This window comes from Plectropomus leopardus, chromosome 19 (genome assembly GCF_026936395.1).
Source record: "Plectropomus leopardus strain MGB_pleo_1.0 chromosome 19, ASM2693639v1, whole genome shotgun sequence".
In the NCBI taxonomy this organism is placed as follows: Eukaryota; Metazoa; Chordata; class Actinopteri; order Perciformes; family Serranidae; genus Plectropomus; species Plectropomus leopardus.
The window spans coordinates 3,280,413-3,299,400 of NC_142194.1; the positions used below are offsets into that span (position 1 = coordinate 3,280,413).

General features: G+C 36.5%; 1 protein-coding gene across 1 annotated transcript; it reads right to left on the reverse strand.

The window, feature by feature from the left end:
• Positions 1 to 533: 533 nt before the first annotated feature.
• fam171a2b (family with sequence similarity 171 member A2b) lies at positions 534 to 17,345 on the reverse strand. The gene is made up of 8 exons (XM_042507947.2): positions 17,087 to 17,345; positions 11,746 to 11,973; positions 10,810 to 10,902; positions 9,377 to 9,535; positions 8,563 to 8,742; positions 8,362 to 8,475; positions 7,710 to 7,836; positions 534 to 7,405 (listed from the first exon to the last, which is right to left on the reverse strand). Exons 1-8 carry the CDS (start codon positions 17,181 to 17,183, stop codon positions 5,917 to 5,919), a joined length of 2,487 nt encoding a protein of 828 aa, XP_042363881.1. The 5' UTR covers positions 17,184 to 17,345; the 3' UTR covers positions 534 to 5,916.
• Positions 17,346 to 18,988: the final 1,643 nt, after the last annotated feature.

Below are 18,988 nucleotides of genomic sequence, written 5' to 3' on the forward strand. Positions count from 1 at the left end.
ATATTGCTTATTTGATAAGTAAGTAATAGAATTTTACAACATTAAAAATCACAAAAATAACATTTTAAAAAGTAAATACATAATTATAGGTCAATAGAATAACATAATCACCCAGGATAAAAATAATTAATTTACTTATTCCTAACTTTTTTTTGTCTTTGCCACTTTTTGTCTTGCAAAATGTTAATAATTGTTGTTGTTTTTTTTGTCGAATTCATTTTTGTTAAAAGGTGCCATACACTGTGGTACTATTGAATTATTTTATTAATATATTTTACTCCTGAAATTGCACTTAGGTCTTGCATGCTCTGTTTTTGTTTTTAAATTCAACCATTACTTTTTAAATTTCTCCTGTGTGTGTTTTTCTTTTTTTGTGCGTGTGTTATTATTTTTTTCCTTATTGTGTTGATAAATGCTATATAAATGAATGCTTTAATTATTATTATTTCTATGTCTTTTTATTGACTAACTTTAGACAGTTTATTGTCTAACTTCAAGCTCTCTTTCAAAATAAAAATCATACACGCCCCGACTGACCGTGGGAACAAATTTATTTCTATTTTGTCTCATGTACAGAAAGAATCAATTTACAGTTTACAAACAACTGACCAGGTTTTATGAAGCAGATGATTTACGGCACAGGATGAAGGCCTACAGTCCAATCCTCCTCACCCTCGCGCTTTTCTCCTCAAATCCAACAAACGGCTTTAATAACGTGTCCTCTCGGGGGATTCAGTTCTTGTGTAAATCTCAGTCCGAAACACAAGTTCACAACAGGTTTTCTCATGTAAAACAAAAACAAGCAAGGAAAGCCACGATTGCACAACTCATAATAATAAGAATAATAATAATTCAATATCTGATCCCCAAAATAAGGTACATTTACAGCAGTGGACACAACAGTTCAGCAGGAGTCGTCTCATGGTTTTTTTCTTCAGACTTTGAGTTACATCACATTTTCAGCTTGTACTGTAGGACACAGGCGTATGAACAGCAAGCAAATGGTGAAAAGGACCTTTATACAGCCTTCACGTCATCATCGAAACTCTGCTACAAAACAAACAAAATAAACATCTTCAAGTTTTAAACTGGTGAGCTTCTTTTATCTGCGGGATGACAGAATTGAGTTCACAGTTGCTGATGCGTCGTAGGCAGTGGCGATGCTCGGAGCGTGTTGGTCAGTATGTTATCGTTGTAAACATTTACGACCGGAAGTCAATTTTGTTGTTTTTTTAAGGGATAATTCAGTTTTTTTTTAAATTTGGGGTTGTTTGAGATACTTATCCATTGTAAGTGTATCACATACAGTAGATGTCGGTCGGCACAGTCCCAGTTTGGAGAAGCAGACAGTAGTACAGACACAGAAGCAATGCATTGCTCCTAATGGCGGCCAAAAATAAAACGTGTTTTAGCCAAATTAAACAAATCAGTATCACTGAGTATTTTCATTGCTGTACATTCGGACAGTGATTTCCAACTGAAAAATGAAGCTGTTTTACTGCCGCACAGTAATGATTACACACATATTTTAATAAAGTTGATTTTTTAAATTTTTTAATTTATTTTAAATAATCTTTTAATGTCTGTACTTTTACTATTTTTTGATTTTTATTTTTTAAAAATAATTTTGTAATAATTAATTAACATTACTTTTTATATCTTATCTCTTTACTCCTTTATTGTAAATATGTACCTTTATTATGTTTTATATTTTATTGCTCTGTAAAGCACTTTGAATTGCAGTGTTGTATAAAATGTGCTATACAAATAAAGCCTTGACAATCTTTAAAACTAAACTCCATTGACAAAAACAGTCATTTTAACATGCAGACCACAGGAGCTGCTGGTTTACCACTGCCTCCATCAGTTTGTTTTTAGCAGGTTTAGCAGTGCACTGCACTGCTAAACCTGCTAAAAATAGGGTATGGACCCACTGGCTGTAGATCAGAGCTGTGTACATGGCTTGGAAAAAAAGCTACAGGAGAATATCTAGGGGGGAAAAATGTTAGGGAAAAAAATATATTTCTAATTATCATAATTGCATATTTAAAATCATGTAACAAAATTATTATTTTTTAGCACTTTTTTTCCTGGACATTTCCATGTTTTTTGTGCTTATTTTTAATTTATTTATTTATTTATTAATAAATAAATTTATTATTGAAATCTATTTCATTTCATAATAAATACATAAATATATTTACTAATATAAATAAATTTATTTATTAATAAACAAAAACATTCATTTATTTCTGCTGATTTTTAGGTAATTTTCTTTTAACTAACTAACTAACTAACTTATAACTAATTGTTTTGCTAATTTCAGGGGTAATTTCGTCATTTGTTGCTCATTATCTTCTTTCCATATTTTGATCGGTATTGATTTTGATTTTTAGGTGGAACATTCTGGGTGGCTAAAAGATGTTTTATTGCTGAACCCCCATTCACAAAAGTGCATCGCTTAGCTTAAGTGTCTGACTGCAGTCTGCTTCTCCAAAGTGGAGGCATCTGCTGTATGAAACACACTGACTATGAACCTCATATAACCCCACTTCAAAAAACCCAAATTATCCCTTTACGGGAAAAGTCAGTGTCTTTTAACGGAGTTCATTTTGGCAACATGATTCAATGTGCATCACTTTTTTGTGTGTGCCAAACATCCTGGATCAATTCCAAAAAAGGATTTCATTAAAAACACCCTATTCTACACGTTACATGCACGTCGTATACACATAAAATCTCATATCATAGCATTTACAAGTTTGGTGAAAAAGAGGATAGATACAAGAAATTAGGATATTAAAGGACGTAAAAGCCGCAAGAAAAGTTGTCAGTTTTGGCAGGCATGCTCCCCAGAGTGACACGTGTTGTTGTTGTTGTTGTTGTTGTTACCACAATGCAGTGTGCTTATCAGTGGTGACGATGGACTGCATTTTAAAAAGGGACCTGCATGCCTATCACTGGATCCTATGTGAAAGAAGGCACTTACAGGAGAGAAGTGGTACAGGCCCTGTCTACAAACAACCCCTGTGGATCTCAGCAGAATACTAAACAGGTTCAAGTAAAGTGGTGTCTTTGCGGTTTAGGATCACCACATTTCTTGGCGATTTGGGGTTGTCTTCGCAGGAGCCCGGAGAGCTGTGGGGGGCTTTTGGTGCCTTCTGATTATTTCATACATTCATATGCATGCAACCTTTCTAAACCTTCCAAATGTCTGGGAGTTTATTTACACAGCAGGAATCTTAGAAAGACGTCTCTGTCGACCAAACGACGTCAGGAGAAAGGCAGAGATTTTGGCAATAAATCAGTGACGGAGAGGATGGCGGGAAGATGATGCTCAACATTTCAAATCTGGATAAGTAATTTGAACACATGAACACAGCACAGGAGGAGGAGGAAATCAAGTACATCCCTGAAGGAGCAAAATGCAAGTCGCACGTTGGACTTTAGAGATTGCATTATCCGTTCACAGGGGTTCGAGAAAAAAAAATCAGTACAACTGATCGGTTCTCTACAGATTCAAGCTTTGGGAAGATGTTTCCTTTAAAGAAAACTTATCATAGTTACAGTTCAGGGCAAAGGCGGGATCAAGTCATTGTTTTACAAGTCACAAGTCAAGTCCAACCACAAAAGTTCGAGTTCTGAGTCCTCAAAAAGTCCACTAGAACAAACACCCAACAGTCGTGAGACTCTGCAAACCAGTCAAGTCGAAGCTACAGTTACGATCACGTCTGTGAAAAGGTGGATGCCTCACACACAGAAGATCTATAAAATCGGCATAGTGTCAAGTTTGTGTCACCAATTCGATATCTGACCGAACGTCTCCCCGTCTGTTCCTACAATAAAGGCCAGTGAAAAATGTTTTTTTTTGCAAAATATGACGATGTCAAAGTGAAGTAGATCTTTTGTCCTAAATATCAATACTTCATCCTATTGCCGTATTGGACATTTGTGTAAAATTTGGTCATAATTAGCATAAATTCTTCAGTAATGGCCAAAAACATGTTTTGCGAAGTCAACCATCAAACTTTAATCAGTACATTCTGAAATCTAAATGGACATTTGTGCCAAATTTTGGGATATTCCTTGAGGGCCTTCTTGAGATATTAAGTTCAAGAGAAATAAGCAGGACTCAAGGTCACAGTGACCGCTGACCACCAAATTCTAATTCAATTCATCCTTGACTCAAAGTCGACGTTTGCACCAAATTTTAAGAAATTCCCTCAAGGTGTTTTCAAGATATCACGTTCGCAATACTGACGCAAGGTTAAAGTGACCTTTACCTTTGACCTATGACCACCCAATTTTAATCGGTTGATTGTTACGTCCAAGTGAATGTTTGTGCATAATCAGAGAAAGTTCCCTCAAGGCGCTCTCAAGATATTCAAAACAAGGTCACAGTGACCTTCGACTACCAAAACCTAATCAGTTCATTGTTGACTCCTAATGGACGTTTGTGCCAAATTTGAAGAAATTCCCTCAAGATGTTCTGAGATATTGCTTTCACAAAAACAGGATGTCTGTATGGACGGACGGACTGCTATCACAGGTGCAGAGGCTTAATAGAACAAATTTCAAAACAACACTTTTACAAAAGTCATGAATACTTTTTAAAATCTACTTCTTTTCTTTTTCATCTATTTCTTAAAACAAGTTTGTTAAAAAAGTATTTAATTGTTAAGCTGATGCCAGCTCTCTTTGTTAATATTAGCTCCAACTTCCCTGTTTTTTTTCTTCGCATCTCCAAATGTCAAACAAAGTTGGGAGTTGTGCACAGTTGTCTGTAATTTTATCACATTTTTTTAAGATATTATGGGTCAACAGATTATTCGGGCCAATATTTGGCATTTTGCTGATTATCTGTATCCGTGTTTTGTTTATTACTACTTGCATCCAATTAAATTTATTCATTAAAAATTTCAAAGAAAGTGTGAGTGTAGGAGGAACTTTTACTTTGAAAAACCTTAAGGAGCAATTTTTTTAATTTGTTTTTTATTTGATTTATTTTCTAAATTCTATTTTATTTTTCTATTTATTTTTTTTCACTTAACTTTATGAAAAAATGGTTGGGAACTTGCTGTATATGACGTTGAAAGTTTCAGTTTTGATTAAACATTTGCTAAAGACATTTATTTTGTGCCGGTGTTTGTTGTATTCCAAATTCTAATATTTTCATTTTTATTGTTAATGCATATCAGATCCAAATATCACTTATCAGTCTCATTAACTACTAATAATCGGTATCGGTATCGGCCCTAAAAAAACAATATCAGTCGACCCCTAGAAGGTATTTTCAAGTCACAGGTGTTAAAGGTCGAGTTGCAAGTTGTTTTCTTTCCTCAAGTCGTGTCCAAAGTCATCAAATTTGTGACCCAAGTCTAAGTCGTGACTCAAGTCCACACCTCTACATCAGCATTTAAAGAAACACAGGCACACATCTTCTATCATCAATATGAGCCTTTGTACATTATAAATCCAAAGAGGGAAATCTAATTCACCTAAACACCCATAAATCTCATAAAAAATCCACTTCCAAATACTTGTCAAGTATCAATCAATCAATTATCAAATCATTAGTAAGTGCTTTACTCTTATATTTTGCTCTATAAAATGGCTATTTCCACAGTCAGTATGCGATGGCTCAGACGATGGTTCAGTGACGTGATAGGTGACAGAATTCACAATAAACTGGATACGTTTCAGTGTACGACAGATCGCCGCGGTGAGATTAACTGACGGCGAGACGACGAGAGGCATCGGGAAAGTGCAAAAAGCACCTCACCAGGAACACAAAGGTCAAACGACAACCTGGAGATGGACCAGTGAAGCGTGGTTGTGCTTATTGTGATCTCTCTCGGTGAAAACTCGAAAGATTCCCCCCTTTCTCTCGAAAAAAGATTGTTCAGTAAGTTCGGCTCACTTCCTGGGGTGGAAGACCATGAGCGGCCTGTCTTCGATCTTCTGCCAGGGGCTCTTCTTGTTCTCGTCTTTGTCGTCGGGGTCGTCCTCGGGGCTGGTCATGGAGTCGCGGCGGTTCTCGCTGTTGCTGCTGCGACTGCTGTTCACGCGACTGCGACCTCTCCTCGGGATGGTGGATCCTCGGGAGGACGGACCTTCATCAAGTAGAGGGGTGAGGGAGTTCTCCTCGGGTGACACCGGGCGTCCCTCGCTGCTGCTCGGCTCGCTGTGGTCCGGGTACGCCAGCTTGGAGTAACACTTCCCGCCGCTGCTGCTCACACCGTGGCCTTTGCGTCCTCCAGTCCCCCAACGCTCGTCTTTTCCCTTCCGGTTCATTCCCGCTTTGCGTTCTTGGGACTCCAGAGGCGGCTCCAAGTTGACATCTCGGGCAGCACTGCTCGGACCACCTAAGAATCCACCGCCGCCGCCGCCACTGAGGTCATTCCCAGCATCTATGTAAGAGTGACGCACATGAGCGTTGTTACGTCCGTCCAGGGAGATGAACCACGCCCTCGGGTGCTGTTTGACCCCCAACTCCAGCAGCTTCTTCTCGGTCAGAGCTTGCAATTCACCGTTCATCTGCGCCATGGTCGAGTCATTGAAGAGCACAGGGATGGTCACGGGTCCGCCAGAGGAATCGGACGCCCAGCTCGGATCCTCTGAGTCGTCGCCTTGGGATCCGCCTTGCTGCTGCTGCTGGGATTTGTTCTGGGAGTGGTGGTGATGGTGCTGCTGGCCTCCTCCCATCTGTGCACCATCTTTGTCCTGGTCCTTCTGGTCTTTGCCGTCTTTGGAAAACTCGGAGGGGAGGCGCATGTAGTGAGCCGGGATGACGAGGGTCGGCACCATGCTGCGGTACATGTTCTCCTTCATCTGGTCGATGGAGCTGCAGAAGATGATCTGACCCGGCTGGGTGTTGAGGGAGGTGGGTCTGGCGAGGCTGTCCGCAGCTGCTGCCGAGTATTCGGGCGGTTTGTCGCTCTGGCTAGGCACGTACCCTTGGAAGCGAGGAGGTGATGGCGGATCGGAGGAGTACCCTCGATTGTCGTTGGCGTTGTGGTGTCTGTGATATTCGGACTCTTTACCCTCCATGGGGCTGTAGCTCCGGTTGTAGTCGTCGTGCAGCAAAGGGTTGTCCAGGTTGTTGGTCTCGGTGGCACGCGTCACCTTCATGGGGAAACTTTCACCTCGTTGGGGACCAGAGGCGTTTTTTCCCTTTGCGTGCCGCAGCATGTGCGCAGGAACATGTTTGGTTAAGTCCTCTCTTGAGCTCTGGTAGTCTCGAGACGGGGACATCTCAGATTTGTCATTGGACGGGTCAGACTCAACGTGGCCTCCACAGATCAGATTTAGGCGTGATGTGGATGTACCCTGGTCTCTCTTCGCACCATTCAGATTGGCCGCGTGGGGTTTCCCTTGCTGGCGACGAGGTTTTAAACACTTTCGCCTGAAAGGTAAAGAGACACAGAAGGTCAGAAATCAAAGTCACACTTGTAATCTACTGGGAGAAATTCAACCCGCATTCAGTTATGCCTGGTTCAGACTACACGACATGTTGGTCCTTCTTCAGTCTCAATGTCAAATTAGGCGACTTTGGAGTCACAAAATCTTGCCGTGACTTGACTGACACGGATGATGTCATGAAGTCTGGACCCGGCATTAGTTATTCCCAGTTATAGCTACCAAAGCCAGTGTAATTTTTGCTATGAATAAAAACCTAAGTGTGAGACCTGCGCCTACGCTCCCCACACCTGCAGTAGTAGAGCAGCACGCAGAGCAGGATGAGCACCAGCAGGGCCAGCGAGCCCAGGATGGAGAGCAGGAACAGGGTGTGGTAGGTGGTGATGTCCCTCAAGCCTGGGTGAGACAGACCCAACCCTGCAAGACAAGTCAGCACAGAAAGACATTCAAGAATCAGTCTCAAAGTCGATGTATAGGAACAGAGGAGCATTTTACAACATAAGTGGCCTCGTAATGCTATTAAAAAAAACAACAAAAATCCCCGAAGTGCCTTATTTAAACAATATGTTTTAAAGATAAATCGACTTAAAAATTGCTGATTTTGTCAAAACAGCAGTCCAAAGGCTTTTCTAACTTTACTATCATAAATGACAAAAAAAGGCTGCAAATTCTTCCATTTCTCTCATCATATCTGTGACGCCTCTATCACAATAGCTCTATGAATAAAAACCTAAATACTTCTCTTTAAATATTTCAATACGCTGTTGTAGACTAGACTTCTGCTGCTGTAAAACACCTGGCCTTCAGCTCCAAACACAACATTTCATTTCAGTCTGAGCTTCCCGTTTGTCTCCCAGGAGACGCGCGGGAATATCTGCCGGCACAGCAGCAACGCTGACGGTGAAAAACAGCAGAGCGGAGGCTGCAGATGAGTTACGGTACCTGACGATGAAGGGAAGGCGGCTAACCAGTATCCCATCTGAGGAACCACCACGTTCCACACAAACTGCGGGCCGTCCTTTTTGATGTAACCCGTCCCGTTACGAACCCACAGACCTGCAGAAATGAGAATTAATGTCACTGTCATTACATTTACTGCAGACAGTTTTAAACAGACGAGCACAATAACGGGAACGTCCTTACCCGTCTTAGGCTGATACAACCAAGCAGGCACACTGGTCGCCATCCTGTTACGAGTGTCGGACGGCAACGGCACGGAGACGTGGATCGGATCTGAGACCTGGATCGCACGGCCATCTCTGTCAAAGAGCTGAATGCTGACGACGGCCAAAGCGGTCAGGTCTGTCCACCCTGTTTCTGCACCTGAATAAAAATTTTAAAAATTAATGTTGTGTCAAATCATGTTTGTACAGTATTTTATGTTGTTGTTGAATTTATGTGTATTTATTTTTAAAGGCCCATCAAGCATTTCAAATTAGCTTAGGCTATAAATGTTGTAGTATGTGGCATCAGTTTCATGCTATATACTAGTCCCTATACAAATAAACAATAAATAAATAAATAAATATTATTATTATTATTAATAATAAAAATTATTATTATTATTATTATTATTATTATTATTATTATTTTGGGACTAATATAAGATTATGTCATGTCATTATCATGTTATGTCATTTTGATGTTATGTCCGTTACGTTATTTGATGTTGTTATGTTATGTTGCGTTATGTTATTTAATGTTACATTATGTTATTTTATCTTACGTTACGTTATGTTATGTTATTTAATCTTCTGTTATTTTTTATCTTATCTTATCTTATCATGTTTAAATAAGAAAGCAACTTCCCTGAACTGTTGCATCAGAGCTTAAAGCTCACTATTGTCTAAAATATAATTATATGCTGCTACATTAGTGAGAGTGAAAGTTCTTGATCAGACCAGAAAAAACAGCCCCAGAAAATAAAACAATATCGTAGATCATTCTTCACGCTGACCTGAGCTGTTGGTTTCTTGTCCCAGCAGAAACGGGAAACCACCGATTTCATACTGAGTCCTGGCGGTGGTCAGCGCAGCAGAGAGCGCCGTGTAGTTGGAGTTGGACGGCAGCTGGAGCGACTTCCTCTGGAGCTGCACCAGCGGCTGATTTCGAGCTCCTGCAGAGAGACACGCCACAACGTCAGGTCTTCATACTTCGTTAACTACGAATTACACAAAAACACTGCAAAAACAATTTTATGACTTTAATGATTTTGATTTTATGATTCTTGGTACGCTAATATTGAGCTATCAAACTGTATTTTTAAATGTTCATTTAAACCGAATTGTGTTATTGGCCTGTTATAATTACAATCATCATCATCATAAATTTACCTAGTTTTTTTTTTTTTTAAATTGAGGATGTAAATTGTACAAAGTCAGATAACCTAGATTATATATTTTGGGTTAAGATTACATTACTTTCTGTAAATATGTTAATCTGGACAGCACTTTGTTTGAAAAGTAAATAAAATTATAAAATAAAATGAAAATTGATTAATCATATTAAATTTAAGAAATTTAAATTAAATTGAATAAAAAAGAGACATCATTTTAAAATGATGTATTATGGTAAAAAAAGTTTTCTTATTATTTACAGGCTCCACTAAAGACAATAGGTTTCTGAATATTCACACTTTTATTCTGTAAACCTTTCAGTCCTGACAAAATTACTGAAATTAAATTAAATTAGAAATTTAAAAAAATCATTTCATCTTAAGGTCCTTATTAGAAAATTAAATTAGATTAATAAAATAAAATAAAACGTATATCATTTAAAAAAGAGACAGCATTTTAAAATTATGTATCATGGTAAATACAGTTTTCTAGTTATTTAAAAGTAAATGTAATAAAATAAAAAAAAACAAAAAAAGTGGAGATGACTTGGCAAATTCAAATCATCTTCATATCTCTTAAAATGTTACTGGTATTTTAGATATTCAAGGAGGCAGACGTGACTGCTGTATTTATAAAAAACTGGGGGAAAAATACTCTGCTGCAGCTGTTGCCATGGCAACAGCAGCAGCAAATAACACAGGGTCATCTAAATGTTAAATCTATGGAGGCCTGAACAGACACAAGGGGGGAGCAGAGGGGCGTGAACCTGTCTTCACTCGCTGCTGGAGACTCACTAATTTAAGATGTGACGACAGACTCGCTGTTGAAGGGTCAAACTGACTTTTCCCAAGACCCCGAAATAACACAGCGCTGTTCCCAAACACGTCTGAATCTTGCAAAATCGTCCCCTGTGATTCATAATTTTTAATAAAACTCCCTGGAGCGACATAATAATCCCTCATTAAGTTCAAGGTCTGACAGGATAAGTGAGCATGCACGATTGATCAAATATTCCTGTTTTTTTTTTTAGAGATTAATGTGTTTTTTTCTTTACCTGGTGACCCGGACAGCACCTGCAGGACGTCATCGTACAGGATAAGTGTTCCCGGCCTCTGGACCAGCAGGTACAGACTCACTGATGCATACACTGAGAAAGTAAAGAAATAAATAAAGAGACGCTAAAATTAAATACAGCAGATTTCCAGGTGTAGCAACAACGCTGAGACAGAGTTTCTGCAGAGAGCAGCAACACTTTTTACACAACAACGAATGACAGTTTACATTTAGTTAAAAAAAAAGACAAATGAAATGAAAATGAAATGAAAATGAAATGAAAATGAAATGAAAATGAAATGAAAATGAAATGAAAATGAAACTGTTTTTGCACCTTTTTTATTATCAAACATTTTAATATTTTTATATTTTTAATCATTTTTTTTACTCTTGTATTGTTCTTCGCTGCTTTTTTTACTGTACCTCATAGCTGCTGTAACACTGTGAATTTCTCCACTGTGGGACGTATAAAGGATATTTTATCTTATTATTATTATTATTTTATCTTAAGATTAAACAATAGGAAAATAAAAATGGGGTTTACGTAGGTTTATTAAATAGAATTTTTTTTTAGAATAAAACAATTCTAAAAAAAAAAAGAGTATTTTAAAATTATGTATTATGGTAAAAAAAAATTTACAAGTTCTGATAATTATTCACAAGTTCCAACAGAGGCAGTAGGTTTCTGAATTTTTACATTTTTATTCTGTAAATATTTTAATCTTGACAACACTTTGTTTTAAAGCTTGAAAAGTAAAAAAAGCATTAATATTATTAAACTTTAACATTAATATTTAATATTAATATTTTAATATTAAACATTGCTATTGAGTATTTTAATTTTCTTTTTTTTTATTGTGAGCGATCTAGTTTCATTGTATTGGAAAACTATTCACTACGATTTTCGGGTGATTTTCGTCCTTCCTGGCTGACTTACGGGGGATGCGGCTGGAGTGCCAGGGCACGGAGTTGGTGACGTAGTCTTGTTTGGAGGCCGTGATGATGACCCATGTCCCCGTGCGGTACAGGAAGCTGACCCTCAGGACGCCATCGCTGCCCGCCCTGCTGGACGCCAAGATGGTCTGGTTGCCGTGGACTTCCACCTGAGCGTCGGCCAGCGGTGAGAGGTCGCTGTTGTCGAACACCTGGACTTTGATTTGCACCTCTGTGAAAACATGACGGGAGAGGAGTCCTGTGATTCTACATCGATTTAAAACAAACCTGAGAAAAATGATTTCATTTCTCTGTAAAACGTGGAGGAAAAAAATAATGAAATGAAATGTACAACAACAACAAAAACAAAAAGGAACACGTGACAACTGAAATTACCTAATAAATTATTTTATAATTATTTTTAATTATGAATTATAATTATTTTAGGAATATTTTGAAATTATCATAAAAAACAGGGAAAATGTCCAGAAAACTATGTTGATATTTAGAATATTTTTTTTATTTAAAATTATGTCACAAATCATAATGATAAAATATGTTTCTTACTTTTTTTTGCTTATTAACAAATAATTTTTTTAAATTTTTTTTGTATTTTTTTGGGCCATGTCTGGTCAAGTTGTTCATTGCATTCTCCCGATTTTTTTTTTAATTTTGAAAATTTGCTGAAGTTTCAGATTGTTACCCTATAAGATGAACAGGAAATTAATGATCAATTAATATTTAAAATAATAAAGAAATAAAGCCTTACTGCAAATTGTCGAATTTAAGATGACTGAACAAGTGAATGGTTGGCATTTTTGCCTCAAAAATTACTTAAATGCTTATCAAAATGATTTTTTGTTTTTGATCTGTAAGTAATGAACTGTTTTTGTTTAGGTGATAAAAAACAGACTGAATATGTTTCCCTGGGAACAGTATTCATCATTCTGTCACAGATTTTTTATCTTTTTATTTGACACAATCATGGTTTATTAGTCTTGTGTTGTCAGATTATCCTGGAGTATAAAAGCAGTAATTTTACATGAATATGCCTCAATTTATCAAGTCACCCTTGGCTGTCTTACAAGGACGACATCATTATGCAGCAGCGTGATGATGTCGTCTAAAATGACCTTCAAAGTGAGCCGAATTCAGCATTAAACAGCCAGCAGACTGGCGCACATTTAGCCAATAATATGATTTAGATTTTTGGCAAATTGGCACAAATCAAGTAATCATGAGTACAGCAGCCCGATATGCAGATTTAACCCTTCAACACACACTTTAAGAAATGCCTTAGAAAACATTACACAACACTATAGACCATAGAATATGTTAACAAAATGCATCAGTTTATTAATAAAAAACCTACTATTATGCCTGTAAAAAAATCTGAAGTCAATGTAATATAACAGATATCTGAAAATGAAAGTAACTTCATACAATAAACAAATAAAAATAAACTAAATTAAACAGATACAAATTTTAAAGGAAAATCTGTATAAAAATATTTGGTAAAAAACAAATTGTCAGTGTTATAGAAATATGAAAATGAAAGTAACATCATAAAATAAACAAATAAAATACATATATTAAAAAAATAAATAAATAAAAAACTAAAAGAAATAAAAAATAATAAATCTAGTAAGAAAATCTGTTTAAAATGCATGGTAAAAAAAGTCAATGTGAAGCAAGTCAATCGCAAAAACTATGCAAAAACTAAAGCAAAATGAATTTTTTCTTACAAAATATAAAACATTACTACATCTGACTTTCAAAACCACCATATGAATTTAATTTTTGAGGATTTCTCTCGACACAAATGTACGTTTTCACGTAGTTTGGGAGGGTTTACACTAAACTAAAGTCTTCTTCAGGCTCTTTGAGCGGCTGAAAACTGCTGAAAACTCTTGATGCGACTCTGTGACTGTGAGTGTTTCTGTCAATGGAGCCGCTCTGAGCCCAGATTGAGGAAATCCTCTCAAAACACACACACAAGGGAGCCTTTATTTCACCAATTATGGTAATGTATGACAGCATCTACACACACACAAAGGACACACACACACACACACACACACACACACACACACACGCGCTGTTTATGATGTAAACGCAGCCATTAGTGAGCGAGCACGGAGGGGTTCGTCAGTCGAGGCCCGGAGGGTTTTAGAGCACGACAGGGTCTGAGCCGAGCGAGGAGGCAACAACAACAAGCCGGCTTTTTGGAGAGTCAGTGTGTATCCATGGAAACACCCCCCCCCACCACCACCACCACCAAGCGTGACCCACATCCACGCCGTCCAAGAAGCAAGATGAGAAACAAAATGTTCTGGGGCTGAAAAAACATGTGAGGATGAAGGACGGAAACAGCCACGCCACGGATTTATGATGGGTGTGTCTGTGATGACTACACGCAGCATCATCATCATCATCATCATCATCATCATCGTCATCATCATAATCCGCCGCTACTGGAAATGATTAGTCTCTAATTGACTCAGAGAGATTTGAGGCAAAGATACGGCGTCGTGTCCGTCGGTCCTAAATTCAATCTTATAAATATAAAGTCTCAAAAGTCATTAAAAAGTCTTAAATTTGAATTTATGAGGTCTTAACCCTTAAAAACTTGTGTAAAGTGGCTCTGGGGAAAACTTTACTTATTTCTAATTATCAGAATTATCATATTTTATTTTATTATATCATGTTTTTTAAAGAAATCTAGTTAATTTGCTCAGGTTTCAAAGGGTTAAATCATTAAATAGTCTTAAATCTGAATTTGTGAGGTCTTAACTCTATGAAAAATGACAAGAGTGGCCTGAGAAAAAGAGAATAAGTACCTTAAGATTTTTTATTAAATGTCAAGAAATTGGTAAATAGTTACCAAAAAATGAGCTAAAAATAGAGAAAAAAAAAGAAAATTAAAAAAGCAACACAAATGAGGAAACAATCTGAAAATAAATATGACATTAAGAAGAAATGACTAATAACTTAACACTAAATTAGTATATAGTGATTTAAAAAAATACCTGAAAATTAGAAAAAATAAAAAAGAAGAAAATTAAAAAACTTAAACTAACTAAACTGAAAATGACCTGAAAAAAGTGCTTGTAAATAATAATGAATTTAAAAAAGAAAAGTAAAAAAACTAAAACATGTATATATTTGTGTTTATTTTCTACATTGTATTATTGTTATTGCTGTTGTTATATACGTCCTTCTTTCCTGACAGACTTGGTTGTAATTTATGTTTTTATTTTCTGCATTTTATTATTTTTGCTGCTGTTGTTGTTGTATTGCTCTACAGACTAATATTTTTTAAAAAATCACCTCTACAGGACAGGAAGTTGTGAATATTTGGCTTTACTGGTTAAGAAAATGACTTAAACAAATATTAGCTGATTGATTCTCTGTGAATTCACTGATCAATTAACAGTTACTGCTTTTCAAAACTGCAGATTTCTCCAGACGATAATTGTTTCACAGCATCTTGTGGACTGTGGCGGCTCAAAACACACCCGAGGTATCAATTATTGACGATTCACTCAGTGAACCAGCAGCTGAGGAGCAAATCTATTCCAGTTTAATCCAAATTAACTTCTAACAGACAAAGGACAGAAAAGTGTGGAGTTTTTCCCGTAGAAGTACGAGACTTAAAACACCAATCGAGTAAAAGCGATGAGGTATTAGTAGCTAAATTTTATTCAAATATCAAAAGTAAAAGTACTGATGCTGATAAATGAACCCTGTTATCATCACGTTAGATATCAGCAGATTATTGTCGTGCAGCCGACACGTGGAGCTAATTTTAGGAACAGTGGAGTTTGTGTTTTAATCTGTAAACACTCAGTGTGTAGGATTTAGGGGAATATTTTGGCAGAAATGGATTATAATGTATTGAACGTATTCACGTCGGCCGCTGTAGTTAGAAGCTCCTTCATGACAAGCATCGCTGGAAAAACACTTCTTTTTTTTAAAAATAAAACTGCTTTATTCTGTGTTTTCGCCGGTTTAAATCGGCAGGTTTTTGTTTTGGAAAGGAGACGTCTGCGGATAATTCAGCTCCCAGTAAAAATACTGAGGGAATTCTGACCAGGAGAAGTTTCAGCTGGTTGTAATCTTCACCATTCGAAAAAAATCTGCTTAAATCTTAAAAGAAAAAAAAGGGTAGAACCTGAAAAAAGTGCTTCAATATTAATAATAATAATAATAATAATAATAATAATAATAATAATAATAATAATGATAATAATAACAATAATAATAGTAATTCTGTGATATGACTGTAAGTATAAAGCCTAATTAGGGTAGTTTTACCCTAGTTTTTCTTTTAAAATAATTTTCTAATTTTGCAGGACATTTCTTGCCAAATTTCTCAACACTAGAAACACTATAGTACAAGTACTGCAATACTACACAACACTAAACAACTACTACTAGAACTACTTCATTCGGGTAGTTTAACCCCTTAAAAAAGGTTAAATAAAGAAAAGCAGAAACAAACATGGAAATGACCTGAAAAAGTGCTTCAGCAATAATTACAATCATTATACATTCAGTTTTCTTTTTTCCTAAATCTACTGATTATTATTATTACTATTATTTTGTCAGATTTCTCCAATTTCTGATTATATTTCGGTTTTTGAAGGAATTAAAATGAATTTTCTCATGTTCAAAGGTCAAAGACTGGTTTATCTAATAATGCATTATTTCATTATTTGATGATATATTTTATATGCAAAATGCTCACCTGCAAAGTAACATAAAATAAAGTATGAGTACCTCCAAACTGTACTTGAGTAAATGTGCTTTACAGTCCAGCAGTGTCTGTGAGCATCCATGCAGCTTTAAATAGCTTGAAGCATGAATAATGCAAAGTAATTACATAATGCCCTTCAAAATGTACACCACAATATAAACAGTGGTGCTTTAAATGCGGCTGCATCACGTTTTCATCCATGCATGTGTGTATTTTGGGCTTTTTTATACATAAATGGGTAAAAAATGCCATGCAGGCCTGCAGCAGGTGAGGCCTGATATTACAGCAGACTATAAAAGGCCTCACACAGATCTCACAACACACATCTGTACAGTATGAGAGCACACACACCGCTGTGGCCCTCTGTGGGACATCAGCTCGCGGATATAAATGATTATACACAATCAAACTGACGTTATCGAGCGGACACGATCAGAAAATCACCGCCTGCAGCTCGTCTCCTCCCCGGCTGCGTGATATCAGAGCGCATCGGTGCAAAAAAAACGACGGTTTGCCGACAAAAGCCATAAAAATGCAACCACTCCCATCTCCTCATTGTGCTGCATCCCGAGTATGGCGAGCTTACCAAACGCTCCCTGCTCTGGAAGAGATTTGGCCAGCGCCTCCCGAAGCGCAAAGATCCACACGCAGAGGAGCAAGCGAGAGACGGAGCTGGCTGGCATCCTTGCAACTACATCTCTAGTCCCAGCTCGGCGGCCATGTGTCCATATTTGTCCCAAGCAGCGGCTCGTCAGTCCTCAGACGTTCAGCTCTGAGATGCTGCTGCCGTCTGCGCGTGAGGGCTTCGCCTTGTTTTTATTGTCTGAGCTCGAGAGGAAGCGCGCGCGACGTTTCCCTCTGCTGATCTTAAGTGGAACAGCGACTGCTGCACGAGAGCTTCAGCCCGAGACTGTGCACAGCATGAGAGGGTGCATGGGGAATTCATTTAAATAAAATAAAATAAAAATGATAAAGAAAGGAAGAAAAATAAAAAAAGTTAGTTAAGGTTTTAATTTCAAATAAAAAAAAAAATCATTAAATAATAATAATTAATAAAAAATAAAAATTTAATAATTTAATGATTATAGAAAGCACTTATCATAGAATAGAAAATACAACAAAATAAAAATAATAAAGAAAGGAAGAAAAATAAAAAGAGGTTTCAATTTAAAATAAAAAAATAATTATAAAAATAAGTTTTAAAAATACTTATAGAAAGCATTTAACATAGAATTAAAAAAATACAATAAAATAAAAATAATAAAAAAGGAATAAAAAATAGGTTTCAATTAAAAAAGTCTATATATATAATTATAGAATAGAATAGAATAGAATAGAATAGAATAGAATAGAATAGAATAGAATAGAATAGAATAGAATAGAATAACAGAATAGAAATACTTTATTAATACCGTGAGGGAAATCGTTTTGTTACAGCAGCAAATAAGAGAGCAGAAACTGAATAAAATATTCATTAAAAAGGCAAAATAATGCATATATATATATATATATATAGAAAGGAAGACATTAACATAGAATACATGAAATAAAATAAAATAAAATGAAATAAAATAAAATAAAATATATAACAAACAAATCTGCCAGGAGGGGAGGATGTATAACAACAAAAACAACAACAAAAACAACAACAACAAAAACAACAACAACAACAACAACAACAACAACAACAGTGATTTAAAAAAAATCTAGAAAACAAAACAAATCCAAATTTATATCAAAGTCTGCCATCTCATTTATCTTACAGCTTTAGGTACAGCTGTAAGCAAGTACAACTTTAAAGTACTATTTTCATTTCAATCTGCTCAAAAAGTAAAAGTAGCAGTATAAAACGCTCCTTTTTCATTCAAAATGAAGTTAAAGTATAGAAGTACTACCAGGAACATGTACCTAAAGTAAAGGCCAATAATATAATATATTGTTGGATTATTATTGACAGTGTGACAGAAACACGTGGAGCAGTGGGTACTTTATAGGCCAGTCGCAGTATTTTTAAACCCAAAATATTTCAACTTGACTACTGTTAAATCAGAAAACACATAAATAAACGTAGCGTTTCCTTAACTGTTTTTTTCCTGGCAGTGTGGAACTTTAATTGAAACAACATTTGGACCGTCATGTGTGGAGATAAATTTTAAAAACAGTTAAATGTAAAATTAAATCGGAGAATTCGGATTCTTTGTGTCTGACGTTTGGTGGAGACACATTCATCCGTTTGTTTGCTTTAAACGTCTCAGGGCCGGCCGTGATGGCTGGGACTGGATCTGTTTTCAGAATGCTATTTCTCAAGAACGCCTGAAGGGAATTTCTTCAATTTTGGCACAAACATCCAGCTTTTGGTAAGGATGCACTGATGCGGATTTAAGGGTCAAAGGTCAAGGTCACTGTTAGTGCATCCATGCCATTCTTGTGAACATGAGATATTAAGCATGCCTTTAGGGAATCTGTTAGACTTGTCACTTATATCCAC

Coding starts and splice junctions, on each gene's coding strand:
- fam171a2b (XM_042507947.2), bottom strand. CDS start 17,183: ATGCCAGCCAGCTCCGTCTCTCGCTTGCTCCTCTGCGTGTGGATCTTT. Junction 9,536..10,809: donor GGTGCTGTCCGGGTCACCAG/GTAAAGAAAAAA, acceptor GTCTCTCTGCAG/GAGCTCGAAATCAGCCGCTG. Junction 7,406..7,709: donor GTGCTGCTCTACTACTGCAG/GTGTGGGGAGCG, acceptor TTTACCTTTCAG/GCGAAAGTGTTTAAAACCTC.